The sequence below is a fragment of the Mus caroli genome, chromosome 8 (assembly GCF_900094665.2).
Source record: "Mus caroli chromosome 8, CAROLI_EIJ_v1.1, whole genome shotgun sequence".
NCBI classification, from domain to species: Eukaryota; Metazoa; Chordata; class Mammalia; order Rodentia; family Muridae; genus Mus; species Mus caroli.
In genome coordinates, this window is record NC_034577.1 from 33,063,271 (window position 1) to 33,087,243 (window position 23,973).

The window sequence follows — 23,973 nt, forward strand, 5'->3', positions numbered from 1 at the left end:
AATGGAGTTACAAGATGCCTTTATTACACTCTTATTCATTTTTGAATAGAAAAATGTTGTTAGTTTCTAGAGCAATGCTGCTAACTTCATGAATAATGAATGAATAGCTTCTAGCCAGGTTGGTTTCTAAGGGCCCTGATGGAAGGTGGAAGAAACCCCGGGCAAAGTGTAGTACACTTAAGTACATCCAGGCAACTAAGTTGTGTGTCAAGTGTGGTAAGGACCTCAAGAGGAGACACATAGGGGTCCCTAGCAACTTCTTAAAGCGATGGGAGCCTTCTGATGCAAGAAGGCAGCGGGATTTCCTCCTGATCCAGATGGCAGGTTGGCTCAACGGGCTCCTTGGACACTCCTGTGCCCTTGTGTGCTTAGTGGGCAGCCCAGCGTTGGGTCAGAGGTGAAAGGGGTTACTTCTTGATGCTTGCACACAGGAAGCCCCCGAGAGAGCAGCGGAGACGCGCGCGCACAGAGCAGCTTTCTCGCCACGCCCACTTCCTGCTCCATCCCGCGCCATTCCTGGTCCCTCGCCTAGTGAACCGGATGCGCTGTCAGTCTCCTCCTCCTCCGCGTCCTTAGCCTCCACCCAGCTCCCTGGAGAAGCCGCTGCCACCCCGAGGCCTTGGCCAGGAGAGGCTGCTGGCGACTGGCCCGGCGGGCGCGGGCACGGTAGGAGCTGGGCGCGCACGGCTACCGCGCGTGGAGGAGACACAGCCCTGCGGCCATGAGTGCCAGGGCCGCTCCTTCACGCCGGAGACAGGCGGGCCGCCGGTTGCGTTACCTGCCTACTGGTAGCTTTCCCTTCCTCCTCTTGCTGCTGCTGCTCTGCATCCAGCTCGGGGGCGGACAGAAGAAAAAGGAGGTAGGCTGGATCCCGCGGGCGGTCGCCTCCGGGCGGGGGAGGGCTGGAGCTTGCTGCGTTGCTAGGAAGCCCCGCCGCGTTGCTAGGCAGCGGGGACGTGGGCGCTGGCGCCCGGGGGCGGGAGCTACGTGGGCGGGAGCGGGTTGGGCGTGTCCCTTGGGCGCCATGGGCTGTGAGTGCTGAGGGTGACACTACTCCTACATCCTGAAGTCTGAAAGCGGGTGCTTCTGAGACCCTAGCTGTGCTGTGTGCCTCAGGTGTAGGCCGGACTTTGGATGCTGGTGTTCCTAAAGGGCTTGCTGGGTGTGAAAATACCCTAAGGGGAGTACTTGCAAGCACAGAGGAACTATTTACCCATTATTCTGCTCTCCTTTATGTTAAGACGTCACATTGCGCGTGTTATACATTCTGTATTCCTAATAGTACCCTTGCAGAAATAACAGAATGCTTATGTCTGTGTTCAACCTCAGTGTGTGATCAAGAGAACAGTCGCATTTTCATTTTTAGCTTTTACACTATGCATATTTATTTGTGAAGTTTGGGTCACCTGATTTCAGTTTCAACCTATCTCTAGGGCCAAGGCTGAGATTTGACGAATCTAAGTGGGTGGTAGAATAATTCGAGCTTAGTTGTGCAGAATTAATGTGGAAATCTGGTCTGCTCGCTTCACAAAAGCATTTGTTTTGGAATTGTGAGTAGGATTTTTAATTGTAGACCAGTTTGGTAAGAGTATTTTGTTTATACGATTGAAGATGGGTTTTACTGTTGAAATTACACAAGTCACAAGGCTCATAAAAAAGAATCTGGTTCAGTTTATTATCAGAATTTCTTATCAGTAGGGTAGGGAGTGAGTGAGCGTACATTGTAATCATTTTCCTTCATTAATTAAAAAAAATGAAATGTTAATGTTTGTGATTTGTGCACCACTTGGGTAGGTATCCTAGGAGGAATCTGATCCCCTGGAACTACAGTCACAGCAGGTTGTGAGCTATCCTGTGGGTGCTGGGAATTGAAACCAGGCCTTGTGGAAGAGAAGCTAGTGCTCTAACAGCTGAGCCTTCTTCAGTGCTCTCTCTCATCAGCTTTGCTTGAAACCACCTCAGTATTCACAATTGCCTTTCCTGGCCCCCTCCCCCACCTTGAGATTTTCTCCTCTTCCTCCTCCTCTTCCTCTTCCTTCTTCCTCTTCTTCTTCCTCCTCTTCCCCCTCCTCTTCCCCCTCTTCCTCTTTTTTTTTTTTTTTTTTTGTACAAAATTCTTGGTATTTTGGTAAGAGGTTGGAGAAGGCCCACTGTTAACTTGAAATCGAACTTCCACCACAAACTAGATAGGTTTTCCCAGCACTTTGTGTCTTGTACATATTTTCAGAGCCTTAAATTCAGTTCATGAGAAAGGTAGTAGGTTTTCAGCAGTTTCATTTATTATTATTTGGGGGGGGGCTGCTGTGACATACAAAGCAGAGGGCAGTGGTAACTGATGATGACATTCATGGCGTCTGTGACGTTTGCCACACCCAACAATGTCACCAGAGCCACATTATAAGTTGTAGGGAAAATATTAGAAAGTTTACAGGTTCATTGATACTGAGCACCTCCAATCATGAGACTATTTCAATATGTAAAATGTTGGGAAACTTGCTATAATTTAACAATTAAACCTAAAGAACATATCTCCTTTCCTTAAAAATCCTTAGAACATTGGTTAGACAAGATATTTTCTAAAAGGAAAAGATTAGGAGCCATTGAGATGGTCCAGCAGGTGGAGGCGTTTGCCATCAGAGCTGATGATTTGAATTCCATTTCCAGAACTGTCATGGTGGAGAATACCAACTCCTATAACTAACTGTCCTTTGATCTCAAGACATACAGGCTTTGGCACATGTACACCCACACACGAACATGCACACGCTTTCACACGCACACACACGCACACACACACACACACACACACACACACACACACAATATGTGTAAGTGTAAAGATGTAAAGATTGGGGAAACATGATTTGAGATAGAAAAGGGATGAGTTCCAAAATTACCTTTGTCATTAAAAAAAGAGAACCAAATACTAATACGTGATGATATTACAGAGCACACATAGTGTATGTAGAGAAAATGGAGAGGAAATTACATTCTTAAAGCTTAGATAATGGTATTCTCTTTTAATTCTGGAAGAAAAAATAGTTTTGGAAGTTATGAAAACTGGTACCATTTTAGAAACATTGTCTGTAGTAGATGCTGTTTTTTTCCCTCTGACTTATGAATTTCATAGCCACTGTAAGATTCTATAACACGGAATCAGAAAGCATAGCAGTTGGAACATAATTTAAAATAGATATTACTGCCATCTGAATCAGAGTGGCAGCCTTGGCATGAACATGCTTCCTCCTTAAGGCAGAAACCATGCTAACATCTAAAGCTAAACTGGCAAAGTGATTATGACAGCAACAATCACCATTATGGATTTTTGAGTCATGTATGGTCCAGCTTCACAACTGGATCTCTAAGTAGACACCTGGCAGACACTTACCCCTGAAGTTTTGTGTGCTGATTTTCAAATCCAGACACTAAGAACCTACATCTTAGGATGTCGAGGTTAAGACTGTATGAAGTGTTCATAATAGGGCTTAATACATACTAGCAAATGATCAATAACTACCAGCTACTACTATGTAATACCCGAATAAAGGAACGTTAATATCATAGTTCTGACATGTAACTTAATTGATGTTAATTAAACTACAATATATTGCATGGCCACTGTATTGAATTATCATATTGTAAAACACTGAAATCTTAAACTCTTAGGTGGTGGAAGTTTCCTAGAATGGCTTTTCCATCACACAAGAGTTAGAGTCCATAGATTGTTGTGTGCTTGTGTTCACCTGTGTGTACCATGCATGTGTTTATACAGATTTCTTCATAAATTGACATTTACTTCATTAAAATGAGTTTTGATATATTTTCAGTTTAAGAATATACTCAAGTGAAGTAGCTGAGTAGTAAAGAAGATTGAAGATTTTTATAGTTGCTTCCTTTAATGATGTTTAATTATGTGATTAGAGCTGCAGAAGCAGTTGAACCCTTTTCATACTAGGTGACAGGACTTTGTGGGAAATTTGGGGTTCATATTAGTATTCATTTGCATAGCTACTACATTTTTCTGCTTGGCTTTTTAAAAAGCAGTTTCTTGGTTTTTGACATCATTACCATTTATCAGTTAATCACCTTCATTTAGAATTGTTTTTAAACTCTTAATGACTTCTTCCAATTATGTCAAAAAGGTGCTTTAAAGTGATTTCCAGAGAACTTAGTTTTACACACATCAGAAGGTGACAATAATTTATCCTACCTGCTCAAAATGTGCCTCATCAAATAGGCTGTAATATATAGGTGAGCGCAAACATGCAGCATGAAAGCCTGAGTAGCTTACAGACATTTTTTTGAGAGATGAACAAAATTTTGCTGGTCTTAGCTGAAGCATTTCCATTTTAAAAAATATGTGTCTATGTCATTAATTTGTTAAGAGAATTTACATGGAAATTCTATGTGAGACTTTAATATTTTACCAAATGTTGGTAAATAGTATATATTTAAGCTAAGAACTGAAGTGGAAGAAAACTCCTATAACTATAGTACAACCTTCAAAACATCTTAGTCATTAGCATGCAGCTGCCCACCCACATGTAGCTTGCTGTGTGATTTACTTTAGCTGTTATTGGATAACTTGTTGAAGGCTGATTGAAAGAAACAGCCTTATCTTGAATAGCTCCAAGCAGTATGCCCTTGTTGCAGAGGTGATGGCAGAAGACATGTGATTCCTTGTCACAGCAGTGAGTGATTCTGTTTCCATCCTGCCTGTCCGTAGTTTGCTCTTTGAATGTAGCAATACTGGGTCGGTGAGGGAACGTTCTTCTGTTGCTTGCCTGACAGTTTTGTATGGTGGTGTTTGTTAGCAGTGAGCAGCTAGAGACATCTACTAATAACACCAGATGGAACTCCATGGTGGTGTAGCTCTTGCAAAGGCCCAGGATGCTGAGACCCTTCAGCCTGTGAGTGGTATAGGTCGTAAGGAGCTCTAAGAACTTACTCAGCCCTCAACAGCTCTAAGTGTTGGCATTTCTGGACCTACTCTGGTGAGATTTCCCAGGCCCTTGACTGTAACCACTGTTACACATTCATGGCCTAGAGGAGTGTATGTTGAATGACCCACCTTTTTGTTAAAAGTTGGAGTCTCCAAGAGAATAAATGGCCTTTTTTTCATATTCATAAAGCTGGAGAGATTGAGTTATGTCTTGGTATTATTTCCTGTATATTTTCTCTCTTAGAATCCTCAGGGGCAGGAAGAATGGCTAAATTAAAGTTAACACTTTACTAATGGCCCTATAATTTAGTGTAGCTTCACATTGCCAGCCATATGAGTCATATACTTTGATGTTAGAGAAAGTAGAAATCATAATATCTGTAATCGTAGAGTGGGAATTTAGTCTAAAATCATATTTTAGACTAAATAGCAGAGTGTAACTAGCAATCGGAGCTACTGACATCAGGGTTTACGTTTCTAAGTTCCGTTCCTCGTTATTGTGCCTTAGGGTCTCTCCACCCCTTTTCTACTTAATATTCCTTGTTACATCTATGTTTCTGTTCTTCTGTTCCTAGCTGAGACTTTAAGGGACTACCCTTTTAAGTGTGTCTTTTTGTTTTTTCATGAAATGAATAACCTACAGACGTTGTATACATTATAGGGGCTCCGAGTGGTGTTTAATATGTACTAAATAGTGTTTGTGATAGATTTAGCAGGTTCACATTATTAACGTATGATGGTCATATTGCTGTTATCTGTAGTCACTCTCCTGTATGACAGCACACCAGGACGTCTTACTAGCTAGAGTTAACACCCACTGATCCTCTTTCCCCAGGCTCGCTCTTATCTGCTTTCCACAGCCCACCCTTCCTCCTGTTCTCTGCACTTCTGTGAAGTCACCTTGCTACTTACAGGAGCTGGCTTTCTGTTTGTGTTTCACTCTTTTTAAGGTTGAAAAGCATACTATGATAGATATGCCACATTTCCTTTACCAGTAGGTGGTATATGAGATACTTAGATCTAGATCCATTTGTTCTAGTGCAGATAGTTCTGGGTGTGCAGTTTTATGACATAGTGATTCCCTTCCTTGGAAGTGACTGATAGCCTTAGGTTTTCTTTTCTATTTTTAGTTTATTGAGGAAGCTTGACACTTTTTCTGTAATGCGTGTGCTGATTTACCCTTTCCATTGATAATATAGAAGGATCCCTTTTGTCCATATTCTCCCTAGCACTGCTAATCTCCTGACTGTGGCCATTTTTACTGTAGAAAAGTACTAGTAATGTAGTCGAATATGTTTGAATTCTGACGTGTAATTACCTTTACTTTCCTCGTGTGTCTCAGTTACTATTGTGATGAGACACTCATTAGGGAGGAAAGGGCTGATTTTGCCGGCACTTCCATATCCTAGTCCACCATTGCCGGAAGTAGGGGCAGGACCTCAGCAGGCAGGAACCTGGACTGAGATGCTGATGCCCAGAGCACTGAGGTGCTGCTTACTCAGCTGCTTGCTCCTCAGCGCTTGCTCAGCCTGCTTTCTTATGGAATTCAAGAGCACAAGGGATGACACTGCCCACAGTGGCTTGGCCCTCCTTCACGGACCACTAATCAAGAAAATGCCCTACAAGCTTGCCCAGACCCGCTTGTAAGGTTTTTCAATGAGGTTTCTTCCTCTCAGATGATTCTAGCTCATTTCAGGTTGATAGACTACTAGCCAGCACATAGCCTCATGTTCAGGTTTTAGCTTCTTGGCTTTCTAGTTAAACACTTGGTCTATTTTCTGTAGTTATGCAGGAAGATGTAGCTTTAATAAATGCTGCTGCTCAGACCCGCTTAAGACCAGATGATTCAGGCAAATGTCTTATTGGGTGATGGCTTGCATATTGAATGAGCACACCTAGAAACATTATAAAAGTTTAATGAGCCGGGCAGTGGTGGCAGGGTCTTTAATCTCAGCACTTGGGAGGCAGAGGCAGGTGGATCTCTGAGTTCGAGGCCAGCCTGGTCTACAGAGTGAGTTCCAGGACAGCCAGGGCTACACAGAGAAACTCTGAAAAACCAAAACCAATCCCCCACCCCCAATAAAGTTTAATGGTAGTTTTGCCTTTGTTTTTGAGGTCGTCTCGCTGACCTGGTGCTCACTGTGCAGCTTAAGTTTGTGCCAGTCATCCACGTCTGTCTCCTGAATGCTGGGATTACATTCATCAGCCTCCCAAGGTGGCTGATATAGTTTAAAATTAGTATTAGTGGATTAGGAATATGGGACACAGATTGTTTGCCATTCTGCAACTGTGGAAGTGTCTCTGAAATGCCTCTGTATTGTGTTAGCAAGTACTGTAAGGTAGATAAGTCGTGTAATTCTTCAGTCACTCATCTGTTGAACTCGTCTGCTTTCATTTGTATCAGTTTCCTTAGCCCCCGCTGGAAAATATATGGGCAATTTATTTTCATAGAAAAGAAATCCTGTTACTATAGACCAATTAAATATCCTGTTACTATAGACCAATTAAAATGAGAATTGGAGAAAAATTCCTCATATGAACTTGACATAACAAATTATAGCATAATGATAATGAAGCCTCATGATACATATACATAAGTTTATTTAACTCATCTCAGAATATCTATATAATTATCCTGACATCTGGATGAGGGCAAAGTTAATAGCTTATAGCCAGAAGGAGCCAGCTACATAGAAGGAAGATGATGTATAATTTATCTTGCAAACCAGGCATTTAAGAGTGAAAGAGAGGATACGATTAATAATTGTGTTGCTATAATGGAAGTAAGGTGAGGCTGTTCTTGGGGGTAAATGGGACGTCTAGTGACTGAAGTTAGATGCAGGGCGGGTTGTTGAAATGAATATACAGTATCTGCATGCTTTTTGTTGCACAGTTGGTGTTGGTTTATAGGTGTATAGGTTTATAGGATGCTTGTTGTGTTTAGTGCCATGTCACGGATGTGCCCAGTGTGTTGCTTAGGTAGCACTGAGCATGGGTGGTGTTAGGTGGATTGCTTGCCTGCTGTTTCTTTCTACAACTTTTAAACTCAGCTTTTAAACTTTTATCATACTACTTTGGTCTTTTCATTAATTAAGAAGCAATTTATTAAAATTAAGCTTTATATTCAGTTATTTGTAAAGGTGAATTTTTGGATTGTGGGTTAAAAAGAACTGTTCAGGGAGTCCTGGTTTAAGAAACATTGCCAGCATCGTCATTGCGTCTGTTTTGCTCATCCCTTCGCATTGGTTACTCTCGCAGGATAATGAGTCTGCTCTATGCACTCTGTTTCCTTTCTGCAGTGTTGTGGAACCCCTCAGCATACATTTCAGTTTAGTGCCTTTTTAGGGTTAGAATATTATAAATCAGTGTGTGTCTGTGAACATATCTAATTGAATGATGACTGATTTTCCTGATGAGGCTTGATAGAAAAAGAAAGAATGCATCTTTTTTTTGAATATGCTGTGGCTATATTTATAGCATATACAGCAACATAAATCCAAACAGAAGTTTGTCTGCCTGCCTTCATTAATTTGTAAATTGTATAAGTTACGTGTTTTGTTGCTGCCATAAAGTAAAAGAGAAAAACTTACCTTTTGAAGTGTTTACCTTAGCTTACAGTTTGAGGAATCTAGTGCGCTATGGCGGAGAGTATGGGAGGAGCAGGAGGCGGCTGTTCCTGTGTTTCTACACTCAGGAAGCGGAGAGTGGTATACTCACCTGTTTTCTTTTTATTCAATCAGAATCCATCTCATGGGATAGTACCACTCAAGAGTTAGGGCGAGCCTGCTCATCCCAATTAATCAAGTGTAGGCAGTTATTTACGGGTATGCCCAGAAGTTTGCTTCCATAGTAATTCTAAAATTTTACCAAATGGACAGACAATCAAGATTAACCCTCACAGGAATGATTTTAAAACATGCAACTATTTGGATTGTATTAAAGTATATGATAATTTAATTATTGTTACAATGCTCAACATAGCTCCTGTAATATGCCATGCTCTGGATATTCTGTATTCTCTCACCATATACCTTAGTGTGAGTTAGTTTTGTCAAAGAGCTATAAGTAAGTTGAAGTGTTCTATAGATTAGGGTGATTTGCCCTAAATTAGGACTCTAGGAAATGTGCAATTATTAAAGTTCAGACTGGATATCAAAGCTGCTCCTAATTAGCCATGCTTTCCTCCTGCTTCTTAGACTGAGAGGGGTAGTGGCTGTGCGGGTGACTCTGGGGATCTAGAGGTGCAGTATGCAGCCAGATGCCTGTTCTAAACATCTTGGAGATCTTATGTTTTCTTTATATCAAAGCTTTTGCAGGCTTTGCTTTCTATTCATTCTGCTATTTTAGGAAATGTGTTTTATATTTATTTATTTATTTTCATTTCTCCGTTGATTATGTTGCTTTAGGATTTTATAGTATATTTTCTTGGCATGCTGTCTGTTTACCCCAAATGGGTTTAGGATTATTCTGTCAGCAACACTGCCTTCTGGTAGAGAAATGGCCAGCTTTAGGACTGTGTGCCGCAGTTAAGCAGCTCTGTTGAAGGCTGGCTTGTGGTGCTTGCATAGATTCTCCTGTGAGGGAGGCAGTGGGCCTAGATGGCTAAGGTAGTGTATTACTCAGGACACAGCTCACAGGTGAGCCTGAGCACAGGCTTCCTCAGTAGGTCTGTGTCACAGCAGAGACCCTGAGCTTAGCTTGACTTCTCAGTGAGCCTCTTTTAAGCTCTTTAGCCTGCCCTGCAGGAGCCAAGGCTCTATCCCTCTGGAAGGGAAAGTGCTCTGACTCAGAGAGAAGCTGCTTCAGAAACTTTATGCAAATATTATTTAAAGACATGGCATGGAGATCACTTGGCCACACCATGCCATCTTGACACTGGTGGTAATTCCTACCAGGGGAGAGAAGAGACAGTTATCATCACTGTAGAAGGTAGAGAATTGAGAAGGGACTTGTCATAGTGTCACCTTTCCTTAGGCAATTTTAGATATGTCTGTGCTGTTTCTTGGTGGTACTTTATTCCTCAAAGTCATTCCAGACTTTTCTTTTCTTTGTTGATATCTGTAGTTTTGGTAACTGGGATTTTGGCCTATCATTGTTTCAGTGAGGGAGGGCAGGCTCTCCGTTCACAGTTAATTTACCTGTTGCTCTTGCATATTTTAATTTTTACTGCTTCAGAGAATCAGTCAGGTATTAAAGTACTATTTATTTTGATTGTGTGTGTGTGTGTTTGGTGTATATGCAGAGGTTAGGTGAGGACACTGTGAATTCCTTACACGGGAGGTTTTTCCCTAAAGCTGGAGCTCTCAGTTTTTCTGCTTCTCTGACACACAGCAAACACCAGCAGTCCTCTGCCTTTGTCCTCACCAGTGCTGGGATTCCTGCTGCCCATGACTTGGTGCCCATTTGTTCCTTGTGTGCTGCTGGAATCTGAATTTAGGGTCTCCTGGTTCAGCAAGATGCTCAGAACCATCATTCCGTCTCTCAATCCCTCAGGCAGGCATTATGTTAAGGGAGCTGTAACACTTTGTGTCCCTAGGAGTTATCTGGGTGTAAGTCGCGTGGAAAACAGAGAACCAGAGAAACCTGAAAGCTATGTGTTTTATTTCAAAAAGACTTCCTGAGATATGCAGTGTGGTCCTTTCTTGCTTTCATTATGGTTTAGTTACTCATGTTCAGTCACACAGTTCAGATATATTAAGTGGGATATTTAGCAATAAGTAACTCATAGTTTTATATTCTGAGTAGCATCTCTCATCTGAAAAGGTCCTGTTTCTTTCTCATGATTTTACTTTTGTCCTGTATTTCCACACTGTATATGTATATCTGCACTGTGTATGTATATCTGCACCATATATGTATATCCACTATATCTACACTATATGTATGTGTATATATCCGCATTGCATGTGTATAGCTGCACGGTATGTATATATCCGCACTGTTTATGTATATCCACACTACATATGTATATCAACTACTTTCACACTATATGTATGTGTGTGTGTGTGTGTTTGTGTGTGTATGTATCCACATGGCATCTATATATATCCACCCTGTATATATTGTATATGCATCTTACTAGTCAGTCATTTGCTAGCTGTTGAGATTGTCAGATCACAGAAAACTAATACAGATGGATTGAGCCAGAGTAGGGAAGAGAGAGAGAGGGAGAGGTAAGTAAGGAGGTAACATTTACATAGCTTTTATTATAATATTAGTATTCTATAGTTCTGATTTTAGTAGTTACTGACAACTTACTTTACCTAATTTATAAACTAAACTTACCATCAGTGTGAATATACAGGAAAGTAGTTAGTGTTTCTAGAGGTCAGTACTGTTTTGGTTTTAGACTGCTGGCCGACATCTTCAAACTTAAACCTAGTGGATAAGGAGGAATCCTTCTTTGTAAGTACGCAGTTCATATCATTATTGGTAGAAATTTTATGTTTGTCCTTTTAAAAGTTATCATTACTGTCCAAGATAGAAATAAATTGAAGGAAGCCTTGTAAAAATGAATCATAAATAGATATTCTGTATGTTAAAATATGTATTAAATGACATCGAGGCTAAGAGTACATATTTCAGATTTTGAGGCTGATTCCATTTTTAAATGTAAATGTTTCCAATTCCATGTTACTTGAATTTATCACCAAAGCTTCCATCTAGGTTTTGTAAAGAAAGGTTTGGTGTTCCAGTGAGATAACAAGGCTTGGGAAGGATGTGTACAGAGCTCTGGCTTGCTTGGCTCTGAGAGACGGCATCCTGAGTCCATTAGTTGATAGCAATCTGTTCCTTTTTTGCTAAAGTGTATTTTGCTGGACAAGATGGTCTGAAAAATCTCTTTTCTGGAAACATTGTGGAAATCATGGCTTTTGATGCAGTATGCCTCAGATGAGGAAATTAATGCAAGACTGTCTTAAGGGCTTAAAAGTTACATGTGTCAATTGGCAATGAATCTGACCTTGTTTTCTTTCTCTGATGTTACTCCATGAATTCAGGGGTTCCTACGCTGTTATTAATATCAGATCTCACTGCTAAAGTACTGAGCCATGTCTTAAGGTGGAAGTACTTGAGTGTGGTTGATACAGCTGTGTATTTGTTTACTTGAAACCAGCATTTATCTGAGTTCGGGTTGCTGTAAGCCCCACTTACATTGTCTGTTGCACCAGCACTTCTGTACCATCACTGCTGAAAGTGCTCGGCAGACATGAGGTCTGTGCTGGGATTGCTGGTAAAGCAGGGTATGGGGCATTTAACATGTAGTTACACTGTTACAGTGTGCATTGTCATTTTGGGTTGTCTTCTTAACTTTATAAGTAACAACACAAATAGCAAATAGCTATCACTTTGGATCTAAAAAAGCTAAAGGAGGCTGAGAGTGATGCTAACAATGAAAGCCACCTTACATGGAGAATACTGCAAGTTTATTTAGGAAATTCCATTTAGGATAGGAAAGGTGTCCATGGCAGTTCTCTGCATATTTAAAAATATATCATGTATAATTCATGAAGACTCTTTCTATATAGCACAATAGGACAAAAACAGCAAACAAACACTAAACTATCCTAAGCTTGGTAAATTGTTATGTTTACTTTAGGAAAGCCTTTCTAGAGTCAGATGCAGATGTTTGCACCCAACCAGTGGACAGAAGCTGCTGACCCCTGTTGTTGAATTAGGGAAAGCTAAAAGAAGCTGAGGAGAAGGGCGATCCTGCAGGAGAACCAGCAGTCTCAATTAATCTGGACCCCCAGGATCTCTTAAACACTGGACCACCAAACAGACAGCATACATCAGCTGATATGAGACCCCACAACACACACACATACAGTAGAGGACTTCTGGTTCTGTGTTCATTCAGAGAAGATGCATCTAACCTTCAAGAGACTGGAGGCCCCAGGGAGTTTAGAAGTCAGGTGGGGTGGAAGGTGGGAACGTCTGCATGGAGACAGGGTGGGGAGGAGGTGTGGGATGTGGAACATTCGGAAGGTGGATGGGGGAGTCAGGGAATGAAATATGAAGTGTAAAAAAATAAATTAAAAATTAAATTAAGTTTAAAAAATAAGAAAGCCTTTCTAATCTTTCAGTTTTTGAATGGATTGGCTTCCTCGTATGAGAGCATGATGTCTTCTTTACTATGTATACGCATGATGGATGGACATACGTGCCATGACACGTACGTGGTGCTCAGTGCTCATGATGGATGGACATACGTGCCATGACACGTACGTGGTGGTCGGAGGACAGCTTCCTGGTTGATGTTGGTTTTCTCTTTCCACCTTTTTATTCGCTGTAAGGATCAAACTTATTTTGCCAGGCTTCTACCATGTCATTAGAAGCGTTTTAGAAGTTACTAGAAGTGTTCACCTTTGTGATCCACTGTAAACTTATTGCACATACCACATTATCTGGAGGTTTTAATTAAATTGCTTTAATTACTATGCCAATTATATTGTTTTGTGGAGGGGAACTATAATTAATTATTAACCAATGAGTCTCCCCTCCCCACATTGGGCAGCTCTTGGAAAACCATTACATGAAGTATGTCTCTCCATGTCTACAGCCAGGAAAACACTTTTATTTAACATGAGATTGGACTTAACTGGAGGTACAGGTTTTAAGGGGAACTTGAGAATGGGTCTGTTACCTCAGTAGGACACATGTGGAGTAAAGTCCCTTGACCAACGGAGTAATCAATCTGCCTTGTCCATGCCAGGGTGGATGTTTCTGAAGCAAATATTGTAAACAGCAACTTGTACCACAACAAGCGGTAGCATAAAAGTTTAATAGCTTTATTACTCTGTGGCAATTTACAGTACTTAGATGCTTCACCGGTATTCACACTTTCGACTATTTCTCTAGTATTCTCAGTTGTGAATGTCATACAAATATTATTTTGTTTAAATAAATAGATAAGAGATCACATATGAAATTGTCTCCACTCAGTAGAATTTTAAAAAAGAAAGAAGGCCATAAAAAACTGATCCATTCGGAGTCTCAGGGCTGGATTGGGAATGTGTGTGTTCATAGTGACGCAGGTTAAAGAGAAAAGGCTGTGAAGAATGCCAGGCAGGAATGGGCCCCACCAGGAATTACTGTGTTAAATTAAGGTGAACTTAGAGGATTTCACATAGAAGTTCAGGCTTCTGTTGAGATTAACATGGAGTGAGGCTGGAGACATATAAGTTAAATGTATTTTAAAAACTACAGAACACTAGTTTTTAATATTGGGAATGTATGTTGGAGGATAACGATTTCAAAAGACTGCAGACAGGCACATGAAATGCAAGATTTCTATTTACAAAAATTACAAAAGATAATATACAGATAGATATGTAGAAATGCTAGGTATATGCTTATAAAACATAATTGTTACAATAATTAGAAAGATATTTTGGGCTTGATGTACACCAAAATAAGACTGAGAAATGAGGATATGATTGTACTAATTTGGAAAGGATCATGAAACTCTGTTTATAACAGTGTTCTGTTTATAACAATGGAGAGAAGGAGGTGGAGTAAAATTGTAGTTTACACAACCAGTGAAGCTCCTGACATCAGGATACTGTTCCTTAGCTGTGTTAGGGGCCACAGGAGTTGCAAGACCACAGAGTTGAGATTGGAGTAGGTGTCATAATTACGTAAGCTAAATCCATGAAAGCACACCATAGAGGCTGAGGAATTCATACAGAATCGAGAGCAGGGGAAACCAGAATTCTCAGGAAAACCTGTCCAAAACGGCTGAGAAGGGCTGGGAACTTGGAGAACTTGGAGATTCTGATGATTAGAATTAAGGATCGGCTAAATGTTTCCAAATAGAATGCAGATCAGAAAACTGTCCACCAGATCTGCTCAGTAAAAGATCAGCTCCAGCCTGTTAGGATTAATTGAATAAAATTGAATAAGGCCAGTGAGTGAAGGTTACTATTGACAGTGCTTCATAAGTATCCTGGCAGCAACGCCGTGACAGCTGGAGGAGATGCAGCTTGAAGGAGGAACTTGTGGGGTTTGGTGGGTCAGTGGAATAGAGATGGTGCAGAAAAACAGCAGGAAGAGCCAGTAAAGTAAGGAACGTGAACGTGGTCACACCAGGGACTTGTTGCTGTGAAAAAGTATGTGACCGAATCAGAGAAAAAGTTTGTGGTTTCTGGGGATTTGTGTCCTCTGTGGTGGGAAGAGGATGATGCAGCTGCTCTGGAGTGACTTGAGGCTGTGGGAGTGTGCAGTGGCACTCCACACACAGTGCCCAGATCAGGAAGCGGAGACCATTGAGCTCTTCAAGTACTTGCCCCTAGTTTCTCACCACTTCCCCTCTCACCTAGTGTTACAGAGGTTGCATAGCCCCTGTAAGTAATTCTACTATCAGGGGCCAGGTTTCAAACATGGGATCTTTGGGGGGATGTCATTTCAGTCAGTCCTTAACGGGTTAGCAAATAGACCAAAGCCCCAGTGATCTGATGGCTAGAAATCTGGGCTGTTTCTCACAGAACACGTATTTCTAGAATGGGAGGTAAGTTCTGTGGTACACAGCATTTCCAATGAAATGCTGCCTTTTGTTGGTGAAGGTTGAGAACTGTACCTGTGTGGGTGTAAGGAGAAATACTTAGTGTGTACTTAGGAATCACACTGGCTTAGTTTAACAATGCTTACACTTTCCATTTCAGCAGGGAGAGGTAGATTTCTCTGACTGTTCTCAATTAGAGCAGCTTTATTGGATTGTTAGAATGAAAAAGTTTCGGTCCTACTGACCTGGCTTTGCAATGTTCAGTTAAATAAAGAACAGGTCTATGCTGGTTTGGGAACAGCTGGTTGGGGAATTGCTCTTTGAAAACTGCCACTCCTCGTGTTAAACGCCAATTCCCTTCACTTCCTTACATAGGCTCATCTGAGTGCTTTGTTTATGTTTTAGGTGCTTCTATATACATAATCTAAAGGGCATTTTACATTTTTTAATTTGAGGGTTTTTTTTTTTTTTTGTGTGTGTGTGTGTTTGTTTTAATTGTATGTAGTGTCATGGAATGCTGACCTTTGTGGGTGGCCTGACCATTGCTGCATTGACAACTCAGTTACGGTGACTATCTATAGGAGATCCTTACAAGATTGGGCCTATAAAGTAACATTCACTCCTAGAAGAGTGGGCAGGAAGATCATCAGATCCCTCACTGCCTACCCAAGCCACATGTAATCCTGCCACAGCAGCATGGAGTTTGAGCATGTGCTAGATAGAGTACCCAGGAGGTGGAGGTCAGCCTTGAAGGAGATCCTAGTGTAAGTCAGAACCCTGTGCTAGCTGTGACAGCTGCCAGGCATCCATGCTCCTGGAAGTAGCCCCAGCATATTGATGGGTTCACTGAGTTGGACTTGCATGGCATTGCTGCTTTGGTTTGTCAGTATCCTGTTGGGTGCAAATGGGAGTTTCTATATGTTTCTCCAGGAAAAAGTCACACACCATCTGTCATATGTAAATAAGTATGGAGTTTCTCATCTGTGCGATCCCGTTAAAATGCAAATGAATTTAGATTTTGGAGTGTTTTGGATCTCAGGTGTTGGGATTGGAGATGCTCAGCTTGTGACATATGGTTTACTTCTAGCGGTGCAGAACTGAAGCTGATGAAGCTGCTGTTTGTGCATCTGTCTGGATCTTTGCACCTTTGCCTCTGACATCCATGCTTTACAAAAATCTTTTTCGATACATTAACATTCCAGAATGTGTCACTGTTACCTTCTGTTTCGTTCCTGTTTCTGTCTGGTAAATGTTAAAGAAAATGATCCATACATCTTTTCAAACTCTCCTTACACCCGTGTGCTTGCCTGCGTTTGGAACAGCCTTGGCTAAGGGGTCTTCTGTTTGCATCTGGGCCCTATGGATTTGCTGGAAAGAACTTTTCTCTGTGACCGTGGAAGGCTTGGAGTTTAGTGACTGCTTTGCTCTGTCCTTCAAGAGCAAGCTGACATTTAAGGGTGGTCAACCTGAACTGCATTAGTAAACGTGGTATAAACTAATGATGGCATATATTTACATTTATCACATACATAACTACATACTAATGTTTTGCATCATTTTAACATGTTTCCAATTTGTTAAATATTCAAAATTTTCAAATATATGACTTCTTGATGTCATTCAAATTAAAACCTTATGTAATATTTTATCTCAAAGCCAAGCCATTTCCTTTCATGGGTAGGGATTCTGAGGCTGTAGGTGCTTGTACTCCTTTACTTCAGGGTGCTTTATTGTTGGCATCGCCAGCCTCCCCGAGGGTCTTAGGGCTGCAGTGTCTCACACTGCCCTCCAGGAGCTTTGCTGCAGAGTCTGGACTTGGTCAGGATACCCAATGTCCATATGCCCAGTACAGTCCTCTCAGATGGAGTAAGATTAGGTTGCAGATTGATTTGGTAATTGATGAATTAGAAAACTAAGCATGAAGTTTAGGAAGTAAGTGTAGAGTCCAAAGAAAGCCTTAATGTTAGATTAATAGTAGGTAATTAAAACATTAAGAGGAAAACTAATTAAACCAGTGTGCTTCTGTACATTGATATTCATAACTAGTGTGGAAGATGTATACGCTAGTGTTGCTATAACCTATACTAATTCATTCCTATTAAAATTCTACATATTGGAATTCCATGCTTTATAGCTTATAACCTTAGATTGGGACAATATATGTAAAATTGAAATGTTCAAAACTGAAGATAGAATTTAAAAGGGATACTAATATAATTTTAAAAGATTTATACCTTAAAATAGGATCAAAATATATTTCAATATTTTTCTCTTTATGGGCTGTTTTATAGGACACTTATCTTCATTATTGTCTGAAAACATGAGTAAACAAACTTAAAGAACTTAACATAGTCACTGTGACACAGAAAGTAATTTCATGATTCAGCCAATACAGTATCCAAATTCTATAACTAGAACTGCTTTTAGCAAAGGTGGAAGAAAAAGCTAGTTCCATGGTGGAACATGAGGCAACATGGACGGCAAGGTGGCATGAGTGACTGAGGACTGGGAAAGTGTGGGCATTGCCTTCTAACTATAAATTCTCATCGTCTGCCAACACTGGTTTAGCCAATGTAATGCCATAACAACATACATTCATGTATTTGTGATCATATTTGTGATTGTACTACTTATATATTCTTTTATGTGCTGTCAGACAATTATCTAGACACTTAATACTTGGTGTATCTGATTATCATCACCACTATTGATGCTATCATTTTTGTCACTAATTTTGTTTACAATTGATAGTGTGCTATGAAGGGTTTTACGTAGCCTTTTTTGTTGGCTAGTTTTTATGTCAACTTGACACAAGCTAGAGTCATCTCAGAAGAAGGAATCTTAATCAAAAGAATACCTGTATAGAGTTTGTCTGTTGGCAAGTCAGTAGGACATTTTCTTGATTGGTGATTGATGTGGGAGGACCTGGCTCAGTGTGCATGGGACCATCCCTGGGCTGGTGATCCCGGGTGCTATAAGAAATCAGGCTGAGCAAGCCTTGAGAGCAAGCCAGTAAACAGCACTCCTCCATCTTATTGCTCTGCTTGAGTTTCTGTCCAGACTTCCCTAATAGATTGAGATGTGGATGTGTAAGTGAAACAAAGCCTGTCTATTCCAAATTGCTTATGGCCATGGTGTTTTTATCAGGGAAGTAGTAGTATTCCTAACTAAGTCACAGTTCTTACCAGCTTGTATATTACAGTTACTTATAATTGCAAATATACATTATATCATTCAAAATTGACTTATTCTGCATTTATTCTCTACAGTTTTACTTTATCTTGTTTTTACAGCTTACCTTTATTAAAATGAGGTGTGTGCAAGCACAGTATTTTACCAGGTATATTTTCATCTCAGATATTGTAGCATATGTCTCTAAGTTAAATTGGTAATTTTAATTACTTTTTGTCTGACATCTTGAGCATGTAGAATGCAGTTCACTGTCATTCTACACTAAATTTAACACCTGTGTTGTGGATTTTGTTGACTAATTTTCTTTTTATGTTGAAATGTGTCCTCCTGTTGTGCTTTATGCTCAGAAGTACTTGATTAGGTATCAGACATTGTGGGTTTTATTTTTGGTGACTGGTGGATAGTTTTTTTTTTTTTTTTTTTAATCTTAGAAGTATCACTGAGGTTTTTTTCTGGTTGTGGTGCAAGTGTTTTGATGCTTTTAAGCCTTTGAATAAGATATACTGGGCAGGACCAGAACAGCATTCCATATGAGAGATAATGATTCTTTTCTTCTGAGGCAGGTCCTTCTGAGTACTCTAAAGCTTCTAAATTATGTTTTCCCACGTGGCTGGTGGGAATGGATGCTATTCTTTTCTGTGAGTCTCAGGTAACTGCCCGCTTAAACATATGTCTGTGCACTGAGTATTCCTCGTCTGAATCTAGTAAGATGCCACATACTCACATGGCTAATCCTATGAAGCAGATTGTTACAGGAAGGTCAGTAGATAAGTATGGAGTTTGTCTTTCAAGGGCTTCAGAAAGGTACCCATTTAGATCAAGTCTTGATTGTATGTGCGCCACTTGGATCACTAGAGTGAACCCTAGAAAGTAGTCTGTCCTGGATTCTTTATGGCTCAGAGCAATGTAGCACTGATAGACAGGCCTCCATTCCTAGAAAGGAAGTTACCAGTCACTGTTCTTTGGATCTTTTCCTGGCCTCAGCTGCATCTTCAGATGTAGGATTTGATCAGCAATTACCTGAGTATTCAGGATCTAGAGTTTTTCCTGTTTCTCTGTAACTCAGTAGTTCTTTACCTTGGTTTAGCTCTCTTGGGTACCTGGCCTCTGTTGGCATGACCTTCATACCTCAGCCTTGAATCAGTCTCTCTGAATGAAGGAAGGCTTCTATCTCTTCAACATTAGTGCTTTTTATTTTCTGATGTACGCTGTCCTATAGTTTTATATGTTTTCGTGTAGTTTTTGTTTGTTTGCTTTTGTTGGGAAGATAACTTGTATGTGTTTTCTTTGTGTTGGTTAGTTTTTATCAGGGTGGCACAAACTGTAGAGTTACCTGGGTAGCCTGGATCTCCATGGAGGAGTTGCCTCCATCAGATTGGTCTGGAGGCATTGCTGTGGGGCAGTTTCTTCATTAGTGATTGATGTTTCTTGAATGTTGATTGAGGGGCCCACCACATTGTGTGTGGTGCCACCTTGGATAAGCTGGCCTGGGTTGTACCGGAAAGAGGTCTCTGCTTCAGAATCTGCTTCCAGGTTCCTGCCTTGAGTTCCTCCCTTATTTTCCCCCATTTGAAAGACTGTACCTTGCAAGATTTAATATAATAAACCTTTGCTCCCTAAGTTGCTTTTTTCCAATGTTATTCATAGTAACAGAGAACCAAAGAACAGAAGCTTGTATCAGAAATGTAGGGTATTGCTGTGATTAACCAGACCATATATCTTTTTCGGGAGGACTGTGGAAGGATTGTGACTCTTTAGCAAGAGCACTCTCTGAGCTTAAGGAACTGTTCAGGGAGCTTGGATGGTAGAATGTTGAGAGAGGTGCAGAGGGGAAATGCTATTAAGTTTTAGAGGAAACAAAGACTGTCCATGAGACATTTCCAATTAAGAACTGCGGAAGTAGAACCTTTGCCTTACTGGGACAGTAGATGCAGTTACTTGCAGCTGAAGAATCTGCTGTGATTAGTGAGAGACCAGCTTCATGGAGACAAAAATCTGGGGTCAGAATGCAGTAGCTGTGATCCAGAGGAATCCAAGACTCTACATCACATTGAGAGCAAACTGGGCAGATAATGTATAAGGCTTACACATGGTACTGGTCTGAAGGCCTGGGAGGCTTGTGGAGAGTAGGTAAGGCTTAGCACTTTGTGGCAAGGTCAGCATCTGTCTGAAGAGAGGCGAGGAGAGGCTGGTGATGAAGATGTAGTCTCAGTTGTAGTGGAAGCTCCAGGGTTAAAGCAGCTAGGTAAGAAGCTAAGGCTTGGCACAGTCATTCAAGATCTGTCTAAAGAGAATCAAGAGAGGCACTTAACTGAGGAGCAGTGGAGACCTAGCATATTGGAGATGACCATCAAGGACAGTGTCAAGTGTGGAGCAGAGCTGGCCAGAACCTGTGAGACAAGCTGTGTGTATTCAGGATAGCAGAGGCACAAGAGGCTCAACTCTTATGTCAAAATGTGATTGTACAATGCTACAACCCACCCTGCTTCCCCTCACTTTGTGGTCATATCCTTTAAACATGCTGTGCAATTTCTCTTCAGGGTCCTAATTCAGCTCCCAAGTCTCTTTTGTGGCCCCTGATTGATCAGTATCAGTTTGATTACAGTAAATTTTTGTTATCTGCATTAACCTCATTTTTGAGTTATGTTGGATTCATGTTGGCTTTAAGTGGACCCCACAAGATAATAATAAGAAAGGATATAATTATTTTGGAATTTACAGGAACCTACAGTTAAGAGATTTGTTTTTAAGATTGTAATTTTAATTTTTAAATATATGCATGAGCGTTTTGCCTGACTGTATAGGCACCACATATGTAGCTGGCACTCAGGAAGGCGGGAAGAAGGTGGTGGGTTAGAATTACATAGCCTTGTGCTGGAAAGTGGTTCCAGGGTCTGCTGCAAGGACAGCTGTGTGACTTTGGGATTTGAAAGTATTGAAGTATTTAAAGTCCTTGAGAATTCTTAAATTTGTACTATGTTTATAGTGTGATATTAACATGGAATTATTGGGGCAAAGAAATGAAAGATTATTTTATTTCTGATTCATTTTGTCCAATCTTTCTCTCATTCATCACTTTGTCTGCTCTTCAATTAGACGTCACTTTGAAACATGGCTGCTGCCCTCGATAAAGTAACCTTACCTTTGTTAAGGATTAAAGGTGTACATTAAGAGTGTGTCTGCATTCCAGGCAGATCATAGTTTTGGATGTGATCCCTTGTTAGAACAGTTATGTTGTTTGATTAAAATTCCTTCTTCAGTAATCTTTTCTTTGTGTAAATTGAGGCTAGAACTTTTATTACTTATATTCTTTCTAAAGAACATTTTTTAAAAGATTTATTTATTTTATGTATATGAAGACACCATTTCTCTCTTCAAACACGCCAGAAGAGGGCATCAGATCTCATTACAGATGGTTGTGAGCCACCATGTGGTTGCTGGGAATTGAACTCATGACCTCTGGAAGAACAGTCAGTGTTTTTAACCTCTGAGTCATCTCTCCAGCCCCTCTAAAGAACATTTTGCTGCATTTCTTGGAAGGTAGCTTATGCTCACCACCATTCCACCAGTGTACTGTGTTCTGTAGTATGTCTTGCAAGGCAGGTCTGCTGTTAACCTATTTTCTCAATTTATATTTGTGGAGATAGTCTTTATTGACTTTCAATGTTGAAGGATATCTTTGGCACAGAGTTCTAGGGTTTTTTTCCCTTATAGTTGAAATATTTCAGTCTAGGTCTTGCATAGTTTCTGAAAAGTCAGATGTAAACTGTCCTGGCTGGTTTTGTGTGTCAACCTGACACAAGCTGGAGTAATCACAGAGAAAGGAGCCTCCTTTGAGATAATGCCTCCATGAGATCCAGCTGTAAGGCATTTTCTCAGTTAGTGGTCAAGGGTGGGAGGACCCATTGTGGGTGGTGCCATCCCTGGGCTGGTAGTTCTGGGTTCTATAAGAAAGCAAGCTGAGCAAGCCAGGGGAAGTACCACCTCCATGGCCTCTGCATCAGCTCCTGCTTCCAGACCTGCTTGAGTTCCAATCCTGACTTTCTTTGGTGATAACCAGCAACGTGGAAGTGTAAGCTGAATAAACCCTTTCCTCCCAACTTGCTTCTTGGTCATGATGTTTGTGCAGGAATAGAATCCTGACTAAGACATAAGCCTTACCTTTATTCTTCTTTAGGTAATGCTCAATCTCTTCCTGTAGTGCTTTAGCTTTGATTTTTCTGTTAGGTGGGGTGTGTGTGTGTGTGTGTGTGTGTGTGTGTACTTATTCTACTTGCTAGTTTTCTGAGCTTTTTGGAATTGTAAGCTTATGTTTGAAGTTTATTTGGAGACATTCCTGGCCATTATTGCCATCTCTGCCTCTCTCCTAAATAGACAGTGGTCATCTTTGTTGTTTGCTTCTTATGGTTTCCATATCTTTGCCTCTCTATTTATCTTGCATGTTCTTTGCTTCTTCGAGGTGTTAGCATCTTGATTATAGTTGTTGTAAATTCTTTAATTTAATCCCTGTTGCTTTTGCTTGTTTTGCTTATGTTTTTCTTTTTTGTTTTGTGCTTGATTTTTTTTTTCATAGCCCAAAATTTATTAGGGTAAAGGAACTGCCAGCTAGGCACATAGGAAATACTGTTTAATTGATTACTTTTTCTTAATGGGTTATCCATTGAAATGAACAGGCTGTGATATGGGGAAGAGTACTAGATGAACGTGAACATCTAAGGAGCAGACTAAGGGTAGATCTGGAATGTGAGGCAGCAGATCTGCTATTCAAGTGTGGAATTCATGAGCCACTCATGTCCTATGATCTGACTTTCTTTGTGTGTATTTTATTAGCACTGTTGGTCAAACTCTAAGGGATTTTTGTTCCCAGTTGTTTGCTTAAAATAAACTAGAAATGGCTAATCTGATTACTCAATGCTGGTGATTATCTGAACTACTATGTGCAGCTAGATGATAGAATAGCTTATGTTTGGTGGATATATTAGGTATACCCCTGTTCACTGACATCAAGATAAACAATTAGAAGTGCAAATCTAAAATGCACTGTTGACTTCAGAGTATCAGTTCAGTTGGTACATGCTGGGTGTATTTGTTTTAATGGGTAGCTAGCCTAAACTGGTTCCTTTTATTTATTTATTTATTTATTTATTTATTTATTTATTTTTATTAGGTATTTTCCTCATTTACATTTCCAATGCTATCCCAAAAGTCCCCCATACCCTCCCCCCACTCCCCTACCCACCCACTCCCACTTTTTGGTCCTGGCATTCCCCTGTACTGGGGCATATAAAGTTTGCAAGTCCAATGGGCCTCTCTTTCCAGTGATGGCCGACTAGGCCAT

At 40.6% G+C, this 23,973-nt stretch overlaps 1 protein-coding gene across 1 annotated transcript in view; it reads left to right on the forward strand.

Annotated features, from left to right (window-relative positions):
* The first annotated feature begins 502 nt into the window (after window positions 1-502).
* The window catches only part of Tusc3 (tumor suppressor candidate 3), a 140,101-nt gene continuing 116,630 nt past the window's right edge, over window positions 503-23,973 (forward strand). Inside the window, exon 1 of the mRNA XM_029480733.1 lies at window positions 503-859. Within this exon, the coding sequence (XP_029336593.1) occupies window positions 722-859 (138 nt within the window). The 5' untranslated portion in view covers window positions 503-721. The remainder of the gene's footprint in view (window positions 860-23,973) is intronic.